The 26,054-nt window shown below is 45.2% G+C and overlaps 1 protein-coding gene across 2 annotated transcripts; it reads right to left on the bottom strand.

Annotated features, from left to right (window-relative positions):
* Positions 1-5,652: 5,652 nt before the first annotated feature.
* TMED7 (transmembrane p24 trafficking protein 7) lies at positions 5,653-21,199 on the bottom strand. 2 transcript variants are annotated; one of them, XM_075601343.1, is made up of 4 exons: positions 21,038-21,199; positions 19,486-19,699; positions 8,154-8,399; positions 5,653-7,310 (listed from the first exon to the last, which is right to left on the bottom strand). In XM_075601343.1, exons 2-4 carry the CDS (start codon positions 19,687-19,689, stop codon positions 7,074-7,076), a joined length of 687 nt encoding a protein of 228 aa, XP_075457458.1. In that variant the 5' UTR covers positions 19,690-19,699; positions 21,038-21,199; the 3' UTR covers positions 5,653-7,073. The 2 variants fall into 2 exon arrangements, with proteins under 2 accessions (XP_075457458.1, XP_075457449.1); XM_075601334.1 differs by lacking the exon at positions 21,038-21,199 and adding an exon at positions 20,747-20,901.
* Between the last annotated feature and the right edge of the window lie 4,855 nt (positions 21,200-26,054).

Below are 26,054 nucleotides of genomic sequence, written 5' to 3'. Positions count from 1 at the left end.
CTAACCTGCGGGTGTGGAATTAACTATGTAGGGAGGACAATCAGATCTCTTAAGAATAGGATACTTGAACATGTCAGACTAATTAAAAAAGGAGATATATCTCACCCGGTCTCTAAACATTTTTCGAATTGCCCCAAAGGTGGCATTAAGGGGTTAAAAGTACAGGGAATTGAAAAAGTCTACCTGAGAGAAAGAGGGGGGGATTTACTCAACCTTTTGGACCGCAGGGAGGCCTACTGGATCTTCATGCTCCAGACCAGAGCCCCCTGCGGTTTAAATATAGAATGGAAATGGGGCCACTTTTTGAAATCCTAAATACATAATTGTGCTAGATCATTATGATACTGTTTTCTGAATGGGATCTCCAGTGCTAATCTTGTTGTTACCGTTGCATCAGGTCTTGGCATATTGTTGAGCCTCTATGACCTAGAATGTATGTGGCATCTGTCATTCCTAACAACCATAGTTGCCTTGAGTCATAGTAACAAATATGATTGATATCTATTTTCATAAATTGATTATTAATTACTACAATTGAAATTCAGCCTAAAATGTATGGATGTCAATGAATACACTTTATGTAATTGATAAATACAGTTGATTCTTCCTCTCCTTGGAGGCAATATGTATGTATGTATGTATGTCTTTATTTGTATAGCGCCATAAAATGTACATAGCGCTTCACAGTAGTAATACATGTCATATAAATAACAAATATAAATAACACATCATGGGAATAAGTGCTTCAGACATACTGTAAAAGTAACATTAAGGAAGGAGTCCCTGCTCCGAGGAGCTTACAATCTAATTGGTAGGTAGGGAGAACGTACAGAGACAGTAGGAGGGAATACTAGTAAGTGCGTCTGCAGGAGGCCAAGCTTTGTGTCATGTGTCCATGATTATCCAGTGCTACTCATATGCTTCTTTAAGCAGATGTGTCTTAAGGTGGGTCTTAAAGGTGGATAGCGAGGGGGCTAGTCGGGTATTGAGGGGAAGAGCATTCCAGAGGTGTGGGGCAGAAAGTGAGAAAGGTTTAAGGCGGGAGAGAGCTTTAGATACAAAGGGGGTAGAAAGAAGACATCCTTGAGAAGAACGCAAGAGTCGTGATGGTGCATAGCGAGAAATTAGGGCTGAGATGTAATGAGGGGCAGAAGAATGTAAAGCTTTAAAAGTGAGCAGTAGAATTGAGTGTGAGATACGCGATTTAATCGGAAGCCAGGAGAGGGATTTCAGCAGGGGAGACGCTGAGACAGATTTAGGAAAGAGTAGAGTGATTCTGGCAGCAGTGTTTAGGATAGATTGTAGGGGAGACAGGTGAGAGGTAGGAAGGCCGGACAGCAGGAGGTTGCAGTAATCGAGACGTGAGAGAATGAGGGCCTGAGTCAGAGTTTTAGCAGTTGAGTAACAGAGGAAAGGGCGTATCTTTGTGATATTGCGGAGGAAAAAGCGACAAGTTTTAGAAACGTTTTGAATATGAGAGGAGAATGAGAGAGAGGAATCAAGTGTGACCCCTAGGCAGCGTGCTTGGGCTACTGGGTGAATGATCGTATTTCCAATAGCAATGTGGAAGGATGTAGTAGGGCCAGGTTTGGGAGGTAGTATAAGGAGCTCTGTTTTTGCCATGTTAAGTTTCAGTCGGCGGATGGCCATCCAGGATGATATTCCAGAGAGGCATTCAGAAACTTTGGTCTGTATAGCAGGTGTAAGGTCAGGGGTTGAAAGGTAAATTTGTGTGTCGTCAGCATAGAGGTGATATTTAAACCCAAAAGATGTGATTATGTCACCTAGAGAGAGTGTGTAGAGAGAAAAGAGAAGGGGTCCCAGGACAGAGCCCTGGGGTACCCCCACAGAGAGATCAATAGAGGAGGAGGAGGTGTTAGCAAAAGAGACACTGAAGGTACGATGGGAGAGGTAAGAGGAGATCCAGGATAAAGCTTTGTTCCGAATACCAAGAGTATGGAGAATGTGAAGGAGAAGAGGGTGGTCCACGGTGTCGAATGCTGCAGAGAGGTCGAGTAATATGAGCAGAGTGTAATGACCTCTGTCTTTGGCAGCGTGGAGGTCGTCAGTTATTTTAGTGAGGGCTGTTTCAGTAGAGTGAGCAGTGCGGAAGCCAGATTGTAGAGGGTCTAGTACAGAATAGGTGTTGAGAAAGTGTAGCAATCGAGAGAATACAAGACGTTCAAGGAGTTTGGAGGCAAAAGGCAGGAGGGAGACAGGTCGATAGTTAGAAGGACAGGTAGGGTCAAGCTTGCTGTTTTTGAGTAATGGTATAACGGTTGCATGCTTGAAGGATGAAGGAAAGGTACCAGAGTAGAGGGAAGAGTTAAAGATCTGTGTGAGCATAGGGATTATAGAAGGAGCAAGAGGTTTTAGGAGATGGGAGGGAATGGGATCAAGAGGGCAAGTGGTAGAGGGAGAAGAGGAGATCAGCAGTGATACATCCTCCTCCGAGATAGCAGAAAAAGAGTCAAGAAAGACAGGAGGAGAGTTGGGAAGCATTGTGGGATGGGAGGAGGCAACAGATGGGATGTTCTGCCGTATGGACTCCACCTTATTCTTAAAAAAGTCAGCAAAGTCCTGAGGTGAGATGGAGGAAGAAGAGGAGGCAGCTGAGGGTGGTCTGAGTAGAGAGTCAAAGACAGAAAAGAGACGGCGTGGGTTAGACTTGTGTGTGTTGATTAGTGATGAAAAGTAGGTTTGTTTAGCCTGAAAGAGGGCAGAGTTGAAACAGGATAGCATAAATTTGTAGTGAATGAAGTCTGCGAGCGTATGAGAATTCCTCCAGAGGCGTTCAGAGGAACGAGTGGAGGAACGCAGCATGCGTGTGTGGGAGTTTAGCCAGGGTCTGGAGTTAGAAGGGCGAGGACGGCAGAGAGAAAGTGGGGCATGAAGATCAAGAGAGGAAGATAAGGCAGAGTTGTAGTTCCTGACCAGGTTGTCGGGGTCTGAAGCGGAACTGAGAGAAGAGAGGGAGGAGCGTAAAGTGGAATCAAGAGCTGGTAGGTTAATAGAGTGCAGGTTTCTGCAAAAACGAGGGCGAGATGGAGATGGAGAGAAGCGAGAGAGAGAAAATGAGATGAGGTGATGGTCAGAGAGAGAAAAAGGGGAAATGGAGAAGTCGGAGAGAGAGAAGTTTTTAGTGAAAACCAGGTCTAAGTAGTGGCCATCCTTGTGGGTGCTGGCTGCAGTCCACTGTTGAAGGCCAAAAGAAGAGGTTAGAGAAAGAAAGCGGGAAGCCCAAGGCTTAGAAACAAGACTTAATACAAAAGGTCTTATGATTGTATAACTTTGCTTTTAATGTTTTGTGTGTATTTTTTAAGGGAGACGTTATATGTTGTGACTATGACGTCTAATGTTGATGTGGACCAAATATGTTGTCCGTTTTTTATATACTGTATGTCTTTGTATTTGTGGGAGTTGCAGCGAGGAGGTGCTTCCTTCTCACTGTGAACGTTTATGAATTTGCCTTTATTATTAGTCCGCTCGCAGTATGTCTTACTATAGCAGTTTTGCTTCATTTTAGCACTCTGTACACCATCACGTCCATTTCTGGATGCCTGCAGGAGCTTCTGTGATTGGGGCTACATCGTCTACTCATCATACTCATTGGTGGTGTAGCGGTGTGCCTCAACCTATCACAAACCCGCAGTGACGTCACTATGGGCGGAAGTGGAGGCAGAGATCAGTTTGGATATCCCTGTCTTCATGCCTGATGTAGGCATGCACAGACTGCAGCAGGGGGCGGTCCGTACCCATAATCCTTAGGGGTGGTGTACCGGCACCCCGTGTGACGTCATGCGCATGCGCAGTAGGCATGTGGCGCGATTTCACGCAGATTTTTGTAATTACCCTAATAACAACTAGGTATTTAAGACGCCTCATCCCTGCATATCCCAGACTCCTTGATAAAGGACCTGCTGGTCCGAAACGCGTAGGAGGTGCCTGCTTTTGTCCCCCCAAGGGGTGAATTTGTCTCCAACCATGCACTGAATAAAGGTACTTTTTCTGCTTTACACCTGGCTTCCTGGCTGTGCGCCATTCGTTTTTTCTACTTACCGATTAGAATAATGCCGACCCCTGCGGGCAGGTATTACCTTGTTTCCCACGTGAGCTAGCAAGGGGTAATTGGGTGTAGGTAATTGGTAACCAATACCTGACACCCAATGTTAAGAGATAGGGCTTAAATCCTATATAACTGATTGTAAGCTCTATGCCCAGTGTCTTCGTTTGTATCCTGTATTGCTGAATGAATTGCCAATCCAGATCCTGATTGCTTCTTTGCCCATTCCCCCAAAGTAAGTGTTATTTGTATATTCTGTGTGTTCACCTTCTTCAAGGAATAAACTTTCTTTATTATATTACGGTCGCATTCAATTCAACCCAGTTATTTTGTGTATATTATAACCCTGCACAAGCTCCCGTGACAGCGGCCGTGATTCCAGCTACGGATCGGCGGCAGCTTAGGGTCCATCTTTGTCAAAGCGGATGCCATATGGTCACAGGCAAACGGCCACATGTCCCATTCCACAGCCACTTAACTTTTTTGAAACAGGCTCTGGCACATCTCTCCCCAGCAGTGCATGAGTTTTGACAACAATTTAACACAAACAGATCTCTTGCAGTGTTCCCAGCAGGTGTCTGTCTATTGTTACAGCTTTCACCTCTGCCCCAATTTGTTAACCGTAGCAATATATGGTTATATTGTAGTGCTTGCGTTCCACTGACCGTAGGATAGATCGACAAGTGGCCATAACATGAACCCAGGGAGGAGGGTCTTCACCGATCAATCACAGGAGAACAGATTGATCGGCAGCTTAGGGAATTACTTTTCCTTAAAAAGGAAAAATCAGAGGCTGCATTTTTTTTTAAATATACATTAATGCAACCTGGAATAATGCTTTATATAGAAAGTGTAAACAGTCTAAAAAAACAAAAACTTGTGGTACTCTGGCGTGGCAAATGAAAAAATAGTGGCACTATGTAATCCCTGAGTACTATCACACTTCCACCCCTGGGCACAGAATGATTTGTGCAGACGACTTCAGATGACTAGAACTAGGCTTGTGAATATAGGGCATAAAGGAATCATTGATATCTGATAACGGGCTCTATTATGAGCAAAATGTCTAATCACAAGAGCTTTTTGCAATAAATTAAAGTAGCTTGAAATAATAAATGGTGAAAATATAATTCCGTGTACAGAATACCTATATTCTAGATTAAAGTCAATAGGAAGGACACCGACTGCAACCGGATGTGTTACTTTATTTATTTCATATGGTTTATAGAAACAAGTCGTCCCCCCCCCCCCCCCCCCCCAATGTCAACTTTATATTCCAACTGCTCTTCTGTGTCATCTGGTTTAAATTAAACCCCCCCCCCCCCCCAGATGGGTGAAGTGCACATAAAAAGAACATGTTGGGATTCCAACCATTACCAGCCCTCTTTGGGGTTGCATCATTGCTAGACCACCAACTAAATCTAGCAGCAGTGCATTGGTGCAGTGCATACTACTGCAGTGTCATAGTGCATCTCATTGTAAGAGAGAGACAATGACAGCACATGAAAAAGGTGCGCTTATACCAGGTTATTTCTTTCGGTATCAATCACCAAGATTGAAAAAAAAAAAAAAAAAATCAGACCAGGACATGGATATTTTAGATTTTATTCCTAATGATTCCCTGATAATTAAACACTTCAGATGTTTTATCATCTTTTTCATGACTGCCTGTTGAACCCACTTCCCCACAGGCAAACTTTTATACTCCTTTTTATTTCCTGAACTGCAGTGTTTCAGTAGAAAACAAACATTTTTCACAAGATAGTCATATTTTAACTTTAGAGTGATTCAATATTTTTTCAGTGAAGCCAATTACATTCTTAACTTGGTGTCATCTGTGTGTTGTCTTGTTTAGTGGCACTTCCTTTAAAAGAGCTAGAACTTCTTGGTATAGACCGAAAAGTACAATTGATATCCCAGCATTAGCAAAACCAGAATAAAGCTGGGCAGGATTTAAAGCAGCACTGCATGTTTATATCATCAGAAGTAAAACTATTCCGAAGACTAAAATACCTACACCCTTCACAAGCATTGAAATACTTTCTTTTTAAAAATGAAATAAATTGACAGGAAAAGGGGCTTTAATTAATGTAACATTGCTCCTAGACCTCCATCCTTAGCGACGGATGGTCACTGCAGAGTTGAACTTACATTTTGATCTCTGTGTTTATTGGTAGACAAAACGATGAGACCAGTGCCATGTTGTGCAAATCAAACAAGCATTCTCCAGCAAAGATGTAATGCTGAAGCCCCAAGCTCAGAACCTTATATTTGCAGTTAGAGGGGTCCCAAGTAGAAAGAATGATATATTTGTATTGGACACCATAAAACAAGCGGTTCAAATATGGTGCCAACTCAATTTCCATGAAACCTGAAGTGCTGCTTTATAGATTACTAGGAGGTTTAACTGCAACACAGCTCTGAGCTAAACGGGGCCAAAATTGTTCATGCAATTTCCACCCTGTTCAGCAGGTCTAGGTAGTTTTGCAGTGAAATCTAGCAGCGAACTTTCAATCCGCCCCTATAAACTTGATTGTTTCCAAACCCAGCTCATTATTACAAACCAAAACCGCGTCAGGAATTGACCTGCACGGTTAGTAACAAGTAAGAGCATTTCTGCTGGTGACGTAGCTGAAACTAATGAAACAGACGCATGGCTTTTCAAACAAAAAAGAGTGGACATGAGCATCTTGGTGAAGGAAAATATATTAACATCAAGGCTGAATGTTGAACATGGAAATCAAGAAGTTTCACCAAAAAAAAAAAATATATATATTTTCCCAAAACATTTCAAATAAAAAGATATCCCCTTCCACAAACTCCAGGCTTTTTTTGCTGTTTTTTTTTTTTTTCTTTTAAAGGGATGACTACGATTGGGGTTAAAAGGTAAAAATCTAACTTTACCAATATATACAGTCCTTTACCTACAGGAAACCGGAGAAAAGCACATTTTCAGTTGGGCAAACAGTGTATAATGAAAGTGAAGCATCCTTGAAAAAAAAAATATTGGTTATGATCCAACACGGGTTGTAGTGGTTCTTTTATCTGAGAAGAAACTTTTGAGGAGGAATACCTGTCCAATGCTAACAACTAAAAGGATGGCGGCTTCCCCTACTGACCAATAGGCCACTCTTGTGTTCAGATCTTCAGCCCGGCTACGTCCCTGGGCCTCCCTCAAGCGGAAGTGTGTCTGGTAGTCCATTACAGACTTGTACGCTTCATGAATCGAAACACAAGCAGATTCCATCTGTGCAAAAATATACATGGATTAGGGGCGTGTCGGCAGTATTAAACATCTGAAGGGGAGCTTTTCTTTAACAACATTTACATACAACAAAAGACAGAAATGCCCAATGCTACATCCAATATGACAAAAATACACAGTGAAATCAGGTAGTGTTAGGACCTGCTAATGTTCATGCCTTGATGTGGCTTGCAGGCTTATAACACTTTGGCCATAGGGTTTAACTAAATGACCCTTTTTCAAGCAAATATATAGGTATTTCATGGTGTATTTTGTCATATTGGATGTAGCGTTGGGCATTTATGTCTTTTGTTGTATACATATGGCCACGCTCAGTAGCTCCCCCATTTGACACATATACATATATACATTATGTGGTATGTTTTGGGGTTTCTTGAGCTTGCTGGGATTCTGTTTGTTTATTAACAACATTTACATACATACACACACCCTGACATCTATTTCTTCAAATCCACAAAAAATAAAAATAAAGCGGTTTAGTCAAGTATTAGATGCTTATTTTGTAGCCAAATCAATGTAAAAATAGTGTCATACTAAATTTCCAATGATCTATTTTAAAACTCACAGACATTTATTGGGCATATTTTTCACCATACTAACGTTGCCGTTCTGTTGCTTCAGACCTCTCAAGCGAGGTCATGATCCTTTAAGAAAGTTTCTAAGCAACAAGACCAACACATTGGTGCAATTTAAAAAAAAAACCACAACAGCATGAAATCTGCTGGTCTCTTGCTCTACTTATTTCCTTACTAAATCAACCAAAACGGATTTTCTCATTACACAATGACTTGTTCTCATTTTTTGACATTCAATGTCAAACCTCACCTGAGTCAGAGCAGTGGCCCGGTTCTCATTGGGAAACAGGGGAGGGTCTTCTCCAACCTGAAAATCAAAGTAGACCGTCTTGTGTGTGAACGTGGAGAACTCATTGCTGAAGCAGAACTTGTAGGTCCCGTTGCGGGATGCAGCGAAGGTGAAGCTGTCATACTGTTTCTTCATCTCTTTGTACAACACAATGCCATCCGGGTCCTCCAGTCTGCAGTCCACATCATAATGACCACCGGTGATCACCTGCACAAATTACACAAGTGCATGGTGTTAGGAAGTGTGTAAGATGACCACAATGAGCAGGACAGCACGTGGCTTACCCAACATGTAAAGATATATACAGCCTTCACGTCAGCACCGCAGGGGCCAGCAATACAAGCAACACTTATCTATAGATTCATTGCTTTATTGCTTTATTCCGGTTGGATCAAAGGGGATGATCCCTTTTTTATGGATCATAATTCTTGACATGTATTTGGCTCCTTAACTAGGATACATTTGGTTAATTGCTCAATTGTATTCTAAAGTCCATAAAATGAAACAGTTGTCATTAAGTTACCAGAATAGAAACATGTTATTATCTAATTACAACTGGCTGAGACATCTCTGCTGGCAAACTGGGCGGGACAATGGAACATTGTATGGTAATTAGCAGATCTGATTACAGGAGCCATTTTATCATTAATAAATGCAGTGAAGAAACAGCCGAATGGAAAAGGCACAAGCCTGTGAAATAGGGAAGTGTCATCTGAAAGCATAGACCTGTTAATGTAGTTTTTCCTGCAAAAAGTGGTAAAGCACATGAATGTATTGTATGTCTTCATTTATATAGCGTCAAAAGTGTACTCAACGCTTCACAAAGAATACAGTACAGGGAATTATAATTATACAATAAGTGCAGCAAAATCAGACAATAGGAAAGGAAATGATAGACAAATGATCTATCTTTACACAATAAATATAGTTTACATCATATTTATTTTCAATCTTTATAATAACCTAAGACAAAGTTCCTGGGATGCCAAGATTTTAATTTTGAACCTGCATATCAGGTGTTAGAAAGGTGCAAACAGACTCATCTATATTCTATTGGTGAAGAAATCGCTACCCTAACCCAACTCATAATGGGCACTGATTTCTGTTTAATTACCACGTTAAATCACAATATTGTTTTGTAATGTATATGAAACAACTTCTGCACATAACATTTGATAGGTTGCTATTAAATTTATATTCTCAGTATTATTAATAATAATAATAATCAGTGTTCGACAATTATATACATTTACTCGCCCGGGGCGAGTGGATTTAACCCCCGGGCGAGTAAATATTGGCCCAAGCAGCACACATGTGTTTTTTAAATTTCCCGCGCTCGTGCTGCTGCTTTTCCCGCGCTCGCGCTGCTGCTTTTCCCGCGCTCGCGCTGGAGAAAAAAAAAAAAAGCCGGAGGCGGGTTCATGTTGTTGGGGGAGATTACCCCGCCTCCGGCTCTCTGAGCAGTGGCCTCCCTCCTCAGCGCTTCCACTCCTCCCCCTTCCGGCAGCCAGCCCCTTCCACGCCTGTCTGCCTCAGGCCCCTGCAGGGCCATCTGTCGACCCCCCCTCCCTCCCATCGGGCCATCTGTCACCCCCCCTCCCACCCATCGGGCCATCCTCCCCCCCCTCCCATCGGGCCATCCGCCCCCCCTCCCATCGGGCCACCCGCACCCCCCTCCCATCGGACCATCCGCACCCCCCTCCCATCGGACCATCCGCCCCCCCCTCCCATCAGGCCATCCGCCCCCCCCCCCTCCCATCGGGCAATCCATCAGCCCTGCTCTTCTCCTGCTCTGATGGCCAGCTCAGATGTTAGCAGGGGAAATCCCCTAACCGGAGCTACTCCCTGCTCTAAGCAGGGGAAATCCCCTAACCGGATCTACTCCCTGCTCTAAGCAGGGGAAATCCCCTAACCGGAGCTACTCCCTGCTCTAAGCAGGGGAAATCCCTCACCCGGTGCTGCACCCGCTGCCATGTGCGACCCCTCCTGCCGTGTGGGGGGCCCACTGCCGTGCAGGTGAGTGTTTGTGTCTGTGTGTGTGTGAGTGACAAACTGTGTGTGCGTGTGTGTTTGTCTGAGTGAGAGTGAGTGTCTGTGTGTCTGTGAGTGTGTCACCCTCTCCCTCTCCCCGTGTCACCCTCTCCCTCTCCCCGTGTCACCCTCTCCCTCTCCCCGTGTCACCCTCTCCCTCTCCCCGTGTCACCCTCTCCCTCTCCCCGTGTCACCCTCTCCCTCTCCCCGTGTCACCCTCTCCCTCTCCCCGTGTCACCCTCTCCCTCTCCCCGTGTCACCCTCTCCCTCTCCCCGTGTCACCCTCTCCCCGTGTCACCCTCTCCCTCTCCCCGTGTCACCCTCTCCCCGTGTCACCCTCTCCCCGTGTCACCCTCTCCCTCTCCCCGTGTCACCCTCTCCCTCTCCCCGTGTCACCCTCTCCCTCTCCCCGTGTCACCCTCTCCCTCTCCCCGTGTCACCCTCTCCCTCTCCCCGTGTCACCCACCCTCTCCCCGTGTCACCCACCCTCTCCCCGTGTCACCCACCCTCTCCCCGTGTCACCCACCCTCTCCCCGTGTCACCCTCTCCCTCTCCCCGTGTCACCCTCTCCCCGTGTCACCCTCTCCCCGTGTCACCCTCTCCCTCTCCCCGTGTCACCCTGTCCCGCTCCCTGTGTCACCCTCTCCCTGTGTGACCCACCCTCTCCGTCTCCCTGTGTCACCCTCTCCCTCTCCCTGTCACCCTCTCCCTCTCCCTGTGTCACCCTCTCCCTCTCCCTGTGTCACCCTCTCCCTCTCCCTGTGTCACCCTCTCCCTCTCCCTGTGTCACCCTCTCCCCCTCTCCCTCTCGTGTCGCCCTCCCCCTCTCCCTCTCGTGTCGCCCTCTCCCTCTCGTGTCGCCCTCCCCCTCTCGTGTCGCCCTCCCCCTCTCCCTCTCGTGTCGCCCTCCCCCTCTCCCTCTCGTGTCGCCCTCCCCCTCTCCCTCTCGTGTCGCCCTCCCCCTCTCCCTCTCGTGTCGCCCTCCCCCTCTCCCTCTCGTGTCGCCCTCCCCCTCTCCCTCTCGTGTCGCCCTCCCCCTCTCGTGTCGCCCTCCCCCTCTCCCTCTCGTGTCGCCCTCCCCCTCTCCCTCTCGTGTCGCCCTCCCCCTCTCCCTCTCGTGTCGCCCTCCCCCTCTCCCTCTCGTGTCGCCCTCCCCCTCTCCCTCTCGTGTCGCCCTCCCCCTCGCCCTCCCCCTCTCCCTGTGTCGCCCTCCCCCTCTCCCTGTGTCGCCCTCCCCCTCTCCCTGTGTCGCCCTCCCCCTCTCCCTGTGTCGCCCTCTCCCTGTGTCGCCCTCTCCCTGTGTCGCCCTCTCCCTGTGTCGCCCTCTCCCTGTGTCGCCCTCTCCCTGTGTCGCCCTCTCCCTGTGTCGCCCTCTCCCTCTCTCTGTCACCCTCTCCCTCTCTCTGTCACCCTCTCCCTCTCTCTGTCACCCTCTCCCTCTCTCTGTCACCCTCTCCCTCTCTCTGTCACCCTCTCCCTCTCTCTGTCACCCTCTCCCTGTCTCCCTCTCCCTCTCTGTCGCACTCTCTTGTTCGCTCTCTCTGTCGCACTCTCTCTTTGTCTCCCATTCTCTCAGTGTGTGTGTCTCTCATTCTCTCTCTTTCTCTGTGTGTCTCTCTTTCTCTGTGTGTCTCTCTTTCTCTGTGTGTCTCTCTTTCTCTGTGTGTCTCTCTTTCTCTCTCTTTCTCTGTGTGTCTCTCTTTCTCTCTCTTTCTCTGTGTGTCTCTCTTTCTCTGTGTGTCTCTCTTTCTCTGTGTGTCTCTCTTTCTCTGTGTGTCTCTCTTTCTCTGTGTGTCTCTCTTTCTCTGTGTGTCTCTCTTTCTCTGTGTGTCTCTCTTTCTCTGTGTGTCTCTCTTTCTCTGTGTGTCTCTCTTTCTCTGTGTGTCTCTCTTTCTCTGTGTGTCTCTCTTTCTCTGTGTGTGTCTCTTTCTCTGTGTGTCTCTCTCTCTGTGTGTGTGTGTGTGGGTGTGCCGCTCTCTGTGTGTCTGTCTGTCTGTCTGTCTCTCTCTGTGAAGCGCCGACGTCCAGACACTGGTTAAGGGGTTCAGGAAACTAGTCATTCACATCTGGCTTTTATTTCTAGATCCGACATTGAGACACACACACACACACACACACACACACGTCTAATTGTAGTATAATGTAATACAATAAATACATTTATGTCAAAAATGAATGTTGTTCTGACTAGGAATTTATTAAATGTATTTTATTTATATATTTTATTTTAAAGCGGGGTTGGGGGCGGGACTAGGGGCGGAGTTGGGGGTGGGACTAGGGGCGGAGTTGGGGGCGGGACTAGGTGGCGAGTAGATTTTTTGGTGATTTGTCAAACACTGATAATAATAATAACAACATGTTCTTGTATAGCGCTGCTAGCTTTACGAAGCGCTTTACAGACACATTTTGCAGGCACAGGTCCCTGCCCCGTGGTGTTTACAATCTACTAATCTAATACTCTAATCTATTAATCTAATAACCACAATGCTTACAATAATGTGGGCATTTTGGGCTGGGTAAGGTAGGGCTGCATAAGACCAGAACAGATAAATGGTTTTACTTCTGTTTGCACAATAAATATTGAGTTTTGGAATCTACATATAGTACCAATGGTATTCACAACGTAGCCAACACAACATTTATTTAGCTCTCTAAGACACTGTTGTTAACGCTGCTACTTTTACTGCCGGACGCTATTTTTGCATATCATTTATAAAATGTTTAACCCGGAAGTAATACATTGAGAGTAGTTACCAGTTACCTCTCGTTTTCAAGTATGTCCTGGGCATATAGTTATGATGAGAATATATGGTCTCATTTATATGAGCAGTTATACAATATATATTTAAAGACATTGCAGGAACAGGTAAAGATAATAGATGACCTACTTAGATAACGATCGTTATTAGTGAATACAATTCAGACGTCTGCGGATCTTCTGGTAGGGCACTTGTACACCTATTACTGGCTGCCAGTGATTAGGTCATCAGGCTGCTACTTGGTTGTTTTACAACATTCACGCAGAAATGGGATACCCCAAACAAATATTCCAAACTGGCTCATAAAAAATGTACTTGTGAATACGGTCACGGTAGACCAGGTCTTTTAACACGATTTATATTTAAGGCCTCGGTCACAAGGCAGTGAAATAAAATGAGGTTTATTTGGATAAAGTCCTCGGAAACACACAAATAAAAAAATAAAAAAAACAGAATATACACACTTACTGGGGTCTGGGGGTTGAGAACTAGACTTTCCTAGTTGCAGGGCGCCTGCTTCAGCAAAAAGGTGTTACCCTGTTCACTCCATGTCACTGGAATAAGCCTGGAACAGGTATCTTTACTCCTCAGAACCAGTCCTCAGCTTTGGCTAGGAATCCCTGGCAACACAATGCCCCTGGGAAACCCTGCCGGCGCTTCACTGGACTAGTTCCAAGGTTATCTACAAGTCTGAAAAGACTGAGAGACACACCGAGTTCTGAGTGCGGTAGCCTCCTTTATAGACTACCGTGTCCTATGCTTTAACATGGACTCAAGTGTGGGAACCTATCCCACAAGCCAATCAAAGCAGGGCTCACTGGCTGATGTCATGGATAGGTGCGGGCCAACCCTTATCTTACTCGTGGCTATCTGCGGGGGGAGGCTCCACAGAGACAGAGAACACAAATGGCTTTTGGGCCCGTTCTTCTGCCCCTCCTTGCTACCAAATGGTCCGACACCTGACATCTTGGGTCTCCTTTGAGCCCAGATGGCCAAGCAGGTATCCTGGCTCCTATGCAAATAATTAGGCTGACAGCATGGATTTTTAAACATAAAGTATGGTTTCTAGGGTGCTTTACTGTAAAAAAGTATAAACCTTGGGGAACCTTATATACGGTTGGGGCATCCACAAACCCAATACAGGTTCTGGGACACCTTGGCACTAACTGGGGAACCCTCCTTAACCTAGGGATTGCCTACAGGGATACCTGTTCATCCCTGTGCCTCATTCACCTTACTGAGCTATGCTGAAGCAGGGTACCCTAGTGGTGAGTCGCGCTTGCGTTTTCAAGGGGAGATATTGCCGGGACAACGTGCCTACGTGTATCTGAGACTCGGGCATAATTCCTGGGTACATTTATAGGGGAACCGACAACTCCAGAGCCCAGTTTACTAGGCACATTCTGACAATTCCTCTGCAACACCCCCTTGAAACTGATCCCATAGCAATCCCTGCTTGATTGCATGCCCGGAAAGGTAACACATGGTAAAGATACAATGTTACTAGGCCCAAGAGCTAACTCTCTTGGACCCTTCTACACGGATCAGGGGTAACCAAAACAGGCTCATCCTTTGAGAGCCTGGTTACCCCCTACCGTCACAAATACTACTGCCATAAATCATGCTCAAACATGATCTGTAAAGCACAAGTTATTACAGACTTTTCCTATACAACCGCCTGGTTTGAATCAATTGTGGATTGCTGTTTGATGAATACAACAATCTACTTTTTCGCCTTTCATATGAAGTCACAGAAAAAGCACAACCGCAGGATTGCACAAAGCAGCCGCAGTGCAAGATTTCGGAAGTCAACTACTCCAAAAGCAGCAGGGATGAGAAGAAATAAAAACGCGTCTCATAGGTCAATTAGGAGCAGTTCCACGAACACGATTTACATCCTTTTTTTTTTCAAAATAGAGAATGTCATGTGGATTTCACAAGGCATTTGATCATGATAACCAAGACAAAAAAGATATATTCAAAATAAAATAATTGTGGACTGAATAAGTGAGAGCGATTGTTTTTTATTTTAAAGATTGGTCCTTATTTTTATTATTAATCTTGGCGAAAATAGTATAAGGATGATGAATTTACCTATGTATGCATGAATGTAAATATTTATTCCTACAGGGTTATAAATGAGATCTAATTCAGGGATTTATAATAGTAAACTTCATCACCTATTGTATAAACGCAAATATTGGTAGAAGGGAGTCCCTTCCCTCAAGAGCTTACAAACTAAGAAATGTATCTAGAGATTTACGTCCCCATTTTTAGATATTTATCCCTCTAAAATCGACCCCAGCACACAGAAGTCGCTTGACAGCATATTGAATAAAGCCATTAAAGAAACAATAGGAATACACGTAATGGGTTCATTGTGTGAGACTAAAAGTGCCTCCCTAAAAGGTACTGTGCTGGAATGATTGAAATGCTACGTGACCATTCAGATGGCTCTTGAAGGAGGAGGAGAAAGAGCATGAAGAACAGTCAGGGGAAGAGAGCTTCAGTGGAAGGACATAGGGGGTTACTCATTCAACTGTGATTGTGCCCACTGGGGCATGTTGCACAGAAACGTCCTTTGATTTTTTGTTTTTGATTTAAATGAATAACCAATAGTAAAAAATTACACCTGGAGATATAAGAAAGGAGAATAGAGTCTTAATGGAGAGAAGGATAATGCTAAAATTAATGTGGAATTTAGCAGAAAGCTATCAGAGTCCAGCACAGGAAAGACTGATAGTAGATTGTAACTAGCATACATTGATTGCAATAGTCAGAGTGAGTGTGGTACGTATGTATGTATATGTATATTATGTATTACATCCCTGAAGAAGCTAACTGTGTTCTAGCAAAACACGTAGGAGAAAGGACTAAGACAAGTCATTCTTTGCTTGCATGCACAATGTATTTTAATTATAATTTTATCCATTAAAATCCCAAACGTATTTCACCATGGAGGCATTTATTTGCACTTTCTTCTAGGCATTTTTTACTTTGTGTATGTATGCATGCATGTACACACGTATATATTTCAGTGTGTGAGTATATATGTTTGTGTGTGTGTATGAGTGTAGACACACACAAACACAGAGGAAATTGCTTAGCAATTTTTTTTTTTTAAACACAGTATAAGAAAAATATCATGAGCCAAATCAGTTACTGAAGAAACGACAAGAAATGAAGCAATTTCAAGACCAATAATTAAATATGCAGAGCTGTGCAAGCCGATCCACAAGCTTGTCACTGAAGATGTAATAAAATGTAATTGTGATATGGTGAATAAGTGTATCGAAGATAAAAGCTTAAAGAAGACAAAAGCAGTGACTTATTGTTGGGAAGAAGCACATCAACGCACACAGACACGACGATGGATCAACAATAAAAGATTATGCACTTGTCATAAAGAGAGTTGAGCACTTCTACATGAAATTGTATGAGAACACAGGGCATAATTCAGCAGAAGAAGAGTGAAAAGAAGTCACCAATTATTTAACATGTGTTTTTTCCAGAAGTAGCAATAAAACCCATGAAGAATAGGAAGGCGCCCGGGGAAGTTTGACTCACAAATGAAATCTTGAAAGAAGCTGGGGAAGGAGAAAATCCTTGCAAAACTTTCCATGCTGCTGGAAGAACAGGAACACAAGGGCTGAAGATGATGATGGGGTATGTCTCAAATATGATACACCAAATCTACTATGTGTATGATTAAACAGCAGCCATTTTATATATACACACTAAAAACTACAAGCAATCTGAAGTGCTACAACAGCAATCTGAAGTGCTAAGTTTCCCTTTAGATGTCATAGAAGGTTTGTTAAACAGAATAAAAAAATAAATGTTTTAAAATAAAATTAAAAAGGTTTAAAAACCGTTCCTGAAAAAGCCACTCATACTTCCTTATTGGCTGCAAATGGGAGTCTTAAGTGTTTAATTTGGAATTATATATTAAGCCTATTCTGCCACACCCTGAACAGAAAGCCTCTGTCTGCAGAAGATATGACAGAAATGCACATACACTGTGATGCCTTCTGAAACTGAACATGACCAGCTTGGTTCTTCAGATTTAGCCTGAGATTAGCATCCTTGAAAATGAGCAATCCCACGTATCAGGGGGGAGGCAGAGCTCCAATGTGATGGTCTCGGCTACAGGCAACATCCAATTTTCGGTAAATTAAACTTTAAATCTCGTCAGCAAGAATAATTGTCCAGGAGAACAATATGTCCACCGGGGGTCATGCTTGCCTCTGACAGCCAATAGGAAGCCGTAACATCATTGGAGATTATGTGGCAGCTCGATTGCGGACTGGGGGGGGGGATTGGGGAACTGCGATCACATGATTTCAACCTCAAGCCATCCTGTGGTTACGATCCCGGAACACCAGCAGCACTCCAGTGGGTCTTCCAGTAACGAAAGGGTTAAAAGTACACATCATTGTGACATTTTCCATGCATAATGTAGCCTTTGCTAAACAGAATAAAATATGCCTAAACTTTAGCAAATATGTACAGAACATCAAAGTGATTTGGAGAGGTCTCCTGCAAGTAGTTTGACAGGTTCATTTTAAACAGAACAAATGACGATTATTAAGCTAAATGCCAGCTCAGCTTTATCAGCGTGCAACTACTGTGTTTACTTTGACTATTCAAATGAATAAAGCCTTGGTTGGATGAATGTAAATGCAACATATCTGCGCATCTCGAGCATTCTTTTCAACTAAAGGACATCATGGAGATACTGCAAGGAAACATAGCATTGAGCAGGAACCCTCAATGTTTCCCTATCCGGAGCGCCCACGTCACTTTTCCAGTGTATGTCACTATTTTATTTCAACGTGTATTTTATTAAATCAGTCATTCTTTTGGCTCATCACTAGGTGTTTTATTGTTAGGGTTAGCATAAGTTTGTATGTACATGTGTGTTGGTTTATAAGTCTTGTTCGTCTAATCAGCAGTTTTATATATTTTGTTTTTTACTTCTAAGATTTTATGACTCTAAGTACCCAACGGTTATACACTATGATTGGTCTCTGGTTTTCTTTCCACATGTTGTAAGACAACAGTCAAAATGTATCAGAAGAATCCTAGTTCAACAGGACTGGACATTTATATATGGTCAGGTTTTTTCACTGAACATTTATTGTTGGGCGCCGGTTTATTTTTTGTCATTTCTGTGTGTGATTTGTAACCATTTCACTTGTTCCAGGCAGCCGTCCTATATTTTACGCACTTTTTGATAGGTATTAGTAGAGTTTATAGCACACTATATTATTATTAAGCTTTAGCGTCGTAGCACATTTTACTTTTTATGCGACAACTACCTGTGCTGAAGCAGGGATATCCATAAAACCTGACCTGTTGGTGACCCTTGGAGACTGGAGTTAGCTACTCCTGATAGAGGGTAATCAATACGGTAATGAACCACATAAATGGCAATACAATATCTAGGCTAGCGATCCAAGCACACTGACGGCCAGATAATATTACAGACAGAAGACCAGTATTGAACAGTCTTTACACCTTATTGTTGCCACAGTAATCAAAATGTGTTGGAGGGTTTTAAGGAGACAGTCGCCCCTAGCACCACTGTGGCATGTTTAACCCCTTGGGCGACCACGGACGTAGCCAATACGTGTCCCAGGGTCTGGCACTCCAGGGGCCCCATGATGTAGTAGCCAATTCACAATCTAGTTGCTTGTTTATATAGAGAAGATCCCGTTCTGCACTCCTGTGGAACGGGATCTAACGGGAAAAGGACACCTCCCAGGAATGGGACATTTGGTTGCGGCCGTTTCGCCATATCCAAATGGCTGATGGGGCTTCTCCGGCACACACCACGTCGCCGATCCGCCTCTGGAATCCCCGCCGGACGCGTCTAAGGTAAGTTTAATAACCGTTTAGGGTATGGAGTTAATTTAATGGGTTTTAGTGTAGGGGTTAATTTAAGGGGTTTTAGGGTAAGGCACAGTACCTTGGCGGCGAAGCAGCCGGCAACAGTGTGAATCAGGGCAGAGTGCCAGCAGCAACTTGGTCGCTGCGAAACGGCCACGACCAAATGCCTTAGACCGTCCTCCTTTTTGGTCATCAATGATGGACCGATCACTAGTGCCGCACAGTGCCACGGCCCCTCTGCCACTCAAAGGGTTAATAGGTTAAATAATAGTGACTAACATGAGGCTCTGGCACAACCCTTTGAGCCCTGCCCTCTCTCTAGCAGTGCAGGAGCTCAATTGTATCGATCGGCAACTTAGCCAATTACTTATCGTGGTATGGATTGTACTGATGCAAACAAAAAAAATGCAGCTTGGACTGCTGCTTTAAAAAGTGTTTGGCTGTATAGTGAATATTTATCAAAGTCTCCCTGGTGAAACGCTGTGCACGGTCCTTAGCAATAAAAGCATGAATGGAAAGTATACAATACCAGTACTGCGTACTACAAAGTGCTGCGAGTTCACAGTAACACAGAGAGCTGCGGCCACGAAGAACCACTTTAGGTCTGTTACCTGGAATTCCAGTGTGCACTTGGTTCCCTGAATGACATCCTCATAGAAACACTGCTTGGCATTGTCAGGCAGCTCGAAAGTGATTTCTGAGGCGTCGGCACACCCCAAGCTGAGCAGCAGTAAAGAGAGGAAGGACCACCACCCAGACACCTTCACCAGACCCTGCAGCATCCTCATCCTTCTTCCGGTTTCTCTCTCCAACATTAATAACCAACTGCAAATGTGAAAAACATGACACTCATACACAAGAGGACACAATGTATGGTTAAATCACTTGACAAGTAGTGTGTGCATATATATTAAAAAAAATAAAAAAATTGTTCACACAACTTTTCAGGAAAGATATTCTGAGATGCATATCTTAAATTCTAGCAAGCACATGGGTCTGTGAGTGTAATATCTTTTAAAACACAGCAAACTGTGGTGTCAATGTAAAAAAAATCATCACCATCACAAAGATTTGGTGTTCAGTGAGTGTATAAAAACAAAGCTTCCTCTATGATTTTACAGACACTCATTCTGTGGCCACTCTCTACCCATACAGTAATTTAGCACTGGAACACCTTATAGCGTGTCCATGATATCACACCTTATAGCGTGTCCATGATATCACACCTTATAGCGTGTCCATGATATCACACCTTATAGCGTGTCCATGATATAATAAAATAGCTGTAACCCATTCTACATATATTGCATTATTTATAACTGGAATCCCTGCCTGGTCACCTGAAGAACCACAATGTGCTGTTTGTGTATCCATAGAATATCACTGCACAGAAGTCCCTGTATTCATGGGATTGCAAAAAAATTAGTCCGTACATGTACATACAGTACTTATGGTGTCTAAAGGCAATAGGAACCCAAGTGATCATTTACATGACAAACATTGGGTGTCTGCACATGTATCAATGAGATCACAAAGACATGTCACCCCCATAAAATGTAAGTATGGGTGTATGAGGCCCTGCAGTCTTGTGTACACTTACTGTATATGACCACAGAGCACTGGGGTCTTTGCATATCTACATATGTAATCAATAATCACTGAAGTCTTGGTGTACACTTATGAGATCACAAAACATTGGGGTTGTGTGTGTGTAGTCATGGATTACAGTAACAAAGCACTGGTATCTCTCCTTTATGTAGGCAACAATGAACTACTAGGCCTCGGTGTATGTGTACACGGCAACAACGCACTGGGGCTGCTGTGTGTATACGCATGTGATCATTAAACGCAGCCATGTCGGAGTATACATACAGGGAGGGAGTGGTTGTTAAACACTGGGGTCCCTGTGAGTGTAACACTTGGGCCGGTATAGGATGCGGATCCCTGCTGGTATACACAACGGCAGCCTGTCCGTGTCCACCGGTATACATGAAGGGTCTCTGTGACATCACAATGCACCTGCACCAGCAGCCTCTCTCCCACCACCACCCTTCGGTGACGTCACTATGCTGCTGACACGACACCGCGGCCTCCCCCTCCCAGCGCACGTTGTACCCGGCTCCCCATCACCCCCCCATTACAGGCCCGGCCGCCCCCACTCACCGCGGTGGGATGACAGGCGAAAAGTGCTGCAGCGTGGCAGAGGAAGAGAGCGACCGCCGGTGGGAGGAGAGCGAGGAGAGCCTGGGAACCGGAAACCGGCACAGCCTGCCCCGGACACGATCCCCACAGTGTAGACGTGTTTGTTAGGGAGGAGGAGTGCACAGACTGGCAGCCAGCGTGAGGTCACGTGGGGAGTGCACTGTGCTGCAGTACTGGCAATGCTCACACATTCATGCTGGACGTCTATCACTCTCTACTGATTGGGCCACTGCATACTGAATGTATGTTATATTATATGCATAGTTGTAGTAATACAGAGTGCACAGTGCCAACACAGTGCTTTACATATTTACAATACAAGGTAAATAGATTATAAACAATGGGCACAAGAACAACAAATAAATGACAGCATAAGGTAAACCGAGACCCCGTCGCCTAAAGCTTACCATCTAAGGCTACGTTTATAGTTCTGGCGACTGCGACGTTGAGCAGCGCCGTAGCAAGTACATGTAGTCCGTTGCAGGTGCCCATTGTGGGCGCGACGGCTGACGTCACGCGATCGCTGGAAGTCAAGGCACGTGAGCGGTTCAGCCAATGAGGGCGAACCGCTCATTGCCACGCCCCCCCCCCCCCCCTCCTGGTTACCCTGTCCTATCTTCTGCACATGAGTGCAGGAAACGCTGTCAGGACAGTAACGGCTAACGTCACGTAGTCGCCGTAGCCTTTACTATAAACGCAGCCTTAGGCTGAGTCCATGCTCCCTGCTTGCTCGCTGAGGCTCAGGGAAAGCGAGTGCTTTCCCTGGCCTTGCGGTTGCTTACCACACGCGCCATCAGTGGGCCTTCAGGGGGCGGTCCGGGGGCGGGCGCGTCACTGGCCGGCCTGTCTCGCCGGCAAGCGGGAGAATTTTAAATTCCCCTAAGACCTGCGCTTCCGCAAGCGTGCGGAAGCGCAGGTGAGCCCCTACTAAAGCCACTCTAATTGCGGCTGTAGGGGCTCAGTGCTGAGCGGGAGCGCGCCTCAGCGCGCTTCCGCCAGCAAGCACGTAACATAGCCGAGGCCTTAGATCTTAACCCTTTCTGACCTGGCAGTCATAATCATCTACATTACTTTGTATTTGGATACATAGATTTCAAGACATGATTCGGGTCTGAAAGGGTTAATGTCGGAGCATATGCATGTAAATATGTATATTTTTATATTGCAGTAACAATAATGTGTCAAAACAAGAAAAGACCAGATGTTGGGAATGATATGATTAGTGCATAAAAGCAGGAGATAAAATCCCCCTCCTGCCTAGGAGAGCTTACAATCTAAGGGGGCTATGCACTAAGCAGTGATAACTGCTTTTAAGAGCGCAAAGTGGCTTTTAAGGCCGATGCAGGCTGCTGCGTGATTCACTAAGCAGTGATAACAGCGCTTTATCGGCCTTAAAAGGCATTTTTTCAGCCCTGCGAGCAAAACACGTCCGATCAGGTAAAAATGGCAAACGTGCCGTTTTTTGCCAGTTAGCGGGATTCTCTAAGCAGGGATAACTGAATCATGCTTTAAATGCACGCCAGGAAAATGCGCCAGCTAATGGCAGGCTCAAATGATGCTGGAGACAGACAAAAAAGCTTTGTTTACCTTTTTTCAGGCACACCATTAATACAGCAGGCCGGCGGGAGTCCCAGGGTGAACCCCGCGGGAGTCTGGGGGTTCCCGCTGGCCTGCGGTACCAATGGTGTGCCCCCCAAAAAATCAACTATACTTTTAAATAAATAGACCCCCCCGGCCCCTAACCCATACAGTACAATAATGGGCAAAATTACTATTATCTAGATATGGATAATAGTGCATTTGCCCATTTAAAATACAACATGAAGCAGCATAAATAAGTAAATAAATATTGCACTCACCCCTGCCAGGCTGCCATGATGAAGTCCGTCCTCATCCTCATCACCGTCCATGTCCTCCATTGCTACAAACAATACAGAACAATTAAAAAAAGAAAATCTAATGTCCCCTAACCCCTTAATCACCTTAGCGGTTGGTAACCGCTATAGTAATTAAGGGGTTAACCCACCCTGCCCACTACTCCCCCCCACCCCCTACTACCCACCTACTAGGCCTAACCACCCATCCTTGGAGATAATACCCCTTCACCCACCTCCACTACCCACAATAAACACTAACACACACACAACAGCCCCACTACCCACCTCCTAGGCCCCCAATAAACCATTACAATAATTAATAAACAATACACAACCCACCCAACCAACCTGTGCCCCCACATAAAAACAAATATTTATTTTACACACAGGATAATTACCCCTAGCTGGCGGGGGTCCCCGAGTGGTCCAGACGGGTGTCCGCAGGCTCCACAGTGCACCCATGGGGTACCCACGGGTGTCTGTGGGCCTCCGGGTGGTCCCCGCTAAGCTCTGTGGCCTCCAGGTAGTCCCTGCGGGCCCCAATAGGGTCCATGGGTGGTCCCGCGGGTGTCTGGGGCCCTCGGGTGGTTCCCACGGGGGTCTGGTGGGACCTCGGATGGTCCCTGTGAGTCCCCCACAGCTGTGGGGCCCCCGGTTCTTCCCCACGTGTGTCCCCCGTGGGTCTTCAGGTGGTACCCGTGGGTGTCCGGGGGTCCTCGGGTGGTCCCGTGGGTGTCCGCTGGGTGCTGGCGTTTCCCGATCTCGTGACAAGATGTGTCCGCGGGAACCGCAGTAGAAACAGAGACCCTCATTCTCACGGCCATTGACTTACTGCCATTCAAGTTCTGCAGGCTAACGAGGTACTGATACATTGTATCGGTTAAAGCACTTGAAATCTAACCTCAAGCCAATTATTCAATTTCTTTGCGGTTACAGAGTCAAGCTCTTGAAATGGATACCCATTGAGTACTAGACGACCATTAGTGAAGTACCCCGCTACAGCTGAATAAGGTAAGTGTGTGTAGGATAAGGTGCTAATGGGTAACGTAGTAGGTAAATATAGAAAGAGCAAGAACCCACTAAAAGCACTCAATATCCCCTAAATGTGCAGTGATAAGTATATTAAAAATAATCTTTAATGCTTTACTGATTAAAATAATGGGTGTTAAAATACATCAATTGACACACATATATATAAACCCTACTGATGAGTATATAAGATACTCCGGGTTGGTAAATTTAGGGAAACGTTTGAGGTTTATTGGATCAACACGTTCCCAAGGATCTGATATGCAGTATTCCCTTTGGGTGGTATTGTGGTATACACTGGTGTAGGGGGAAAGCTAGCTGATAGCCTGTCCTGTTTGTCAGACAGGTATATAGGTAATAACGTGAGAAGGTGTACTTGTACTCACAATAGTGGTATGCAGATAGATAAATCGGCGCAGTATATCCGGTATAACCTCACTGTATGTGGGGTAATGAGTCCTTAATCACCTAACAACAGCTAAATTGCTCCTTAGGTACAAGAGCTAGCTGAAATACACAGAGGGAAAATACAGCGGTGTATAGATTCCTATCGACAGTGTGGTTTGTGTATGCCTGTGCGCATATTCATGAATGCGCTTCCACTGTCTTAGAATACTATTGTCACCGAGACCTCTGTATAGTGTGGTTCACCTATCTTTTAGGTCACAGATAGGAGCGAGGTGAGTGTATAATGAGGTATAGCAAGGAGAATATTCTGCCAATGTGCAGAGATGTATACACAGATTGCTGCTAGCTGATTGAACAGTTAGAGAATTAGCCCAATAATGGCTGGGTCAGTCCCATAGACTGCATAGATACTCACATTAGTTACCTAGATGGGAGCTGTAAACTCCATGCATACAGAGAGCTCCTGTCACTAATTGACATCTGCACTGAAGCTAATCTACTCCTAGAAACGGTGTGGCTGTTGGTATGCCTATGCACATATTTATGAATGTGCTGCCACCGTTAGGAGTCTATGATTGCTGATGTCACAGTGTTAAGATATTAAGTCAGATAGCTCCCCCCTTACCAGTACTTCCTGAGTCACCACCTAGACTCCTGGCCACTTGGAAGGGAACAGCACGCGAGCCGTCTGGCAGCTGTATGCTGTGATACTTGAAATGCTGCCACGTGAATACTGACGGCGCGCGTGCACCAACCCGGAGTATCTTATATACTCATCAGTAGGGTTTATATATATGTGTGTCAATTGATGTATTTTAACACCCATTATTTTAATCAGTAAAGCATTAAAGATTATTTTTAATATACTTATCACTGCACATTTAGGGGATATTGAGTGCTTTTAGTGGGTTCTTGCTCTTTCTATATTTACCCATTGAGTACAGCAGACCTCCCATGCACAGGGCTGGCTGTGGTGCTCAATACTCCATCTTGTGTCGCAATAGAATATAGCAGGCATTACATTCACTTCCATTACAGCAGGCATGGAATAGCCTGCAAATGGGGTTAAGAAGGCTGGACAGGGTAAAGACAGCAGTGCATTGCAAATACTTTTAACCCCTTCATTCCCAATGCGAGTTGGGGGTAATCAGCCGGGTATAATACCTTTTATTTAGGCCTGATTACCCTTGTCCTCGTCACATGGACCCTCTCTGGCTTTCTGATTCCAGCTTGCCCTCGACGACGTGTACCTCTCTACTACCAGACCTTTGGCTTACAGACTTCAACTACGCAGCTTTCTATAACCCCGAACTCGGCAAGTATCACTGCATTAACCCTCTCTCTCCTGCCCAGACCCGGCAATGCTAACCTCCACCTTCCGGGCTCGCTCCCGCTGCGGTGTGTGGCTCTAAACCTTACCACCTCAGTCCCGGGTCTTGTCCTGTTTGTGGGTTCGCGCAACTGTTACAGTATGCTCAGTCCAACAAACATAGACCCCCCTGAGTCGGGCCAAGCTTTGGCCTCAATCGCTGAGCACTTGCAAGTGTTGGACAAACAAGTAACTGAATTAGCTCAACAGCTATTTACAGTCTCTTTGCAATTAACCCAGTCTCGTATCCTTAGGCCAGCAACCTTAAATGCTCCTACTACTGAGGGAACTATAC

Source organism: Ascaphus truei, chromosome 1 (assembly GCF_040206685.1).
Source record: "Ascaphus truei isolate aAscTru1 chromosome 1, aAscTru1.hap1, whole genome shotgun sequence".
Lineage (NCBI taxonomy): Eukaryota > Metazoa > Chordata > Amphibia > Anura > Ascaphidae > Ascaphus > Ascaphus truei.
Note: the sequence above shows the minus strand (reverse complement) of the source record. Positions and strands in the feature narration are given on the sequence as shown.

What these genes read in the sequence shown, in the direction of transcription:
- TMED7 (XM_075601334.1), bottom strand. Translation starts at nt 20,883, where the DNA reads ATGTCACAGAGACCCTTCATGTATACCGGTGGACACGGACAGGCTGCC. An exon ending in TTAACAACCACTCCCTCCCT is followed by an intron (nt 19,700 to 20,746) that starts GTATGTATACTC and finishes TCACATTTGCAG; the next exon opens with TTGGTTATTAATGTTGGAGA. An exon ending in GGGCCACTGCTCTGACTCAG is followed by an intron (nt 7,311 to 8,153) that starts GTGAGGTTTGAC and finishes ATTTTTGCACAG; the next exon opens with ATGGAATCTGCTTGTGTTTC.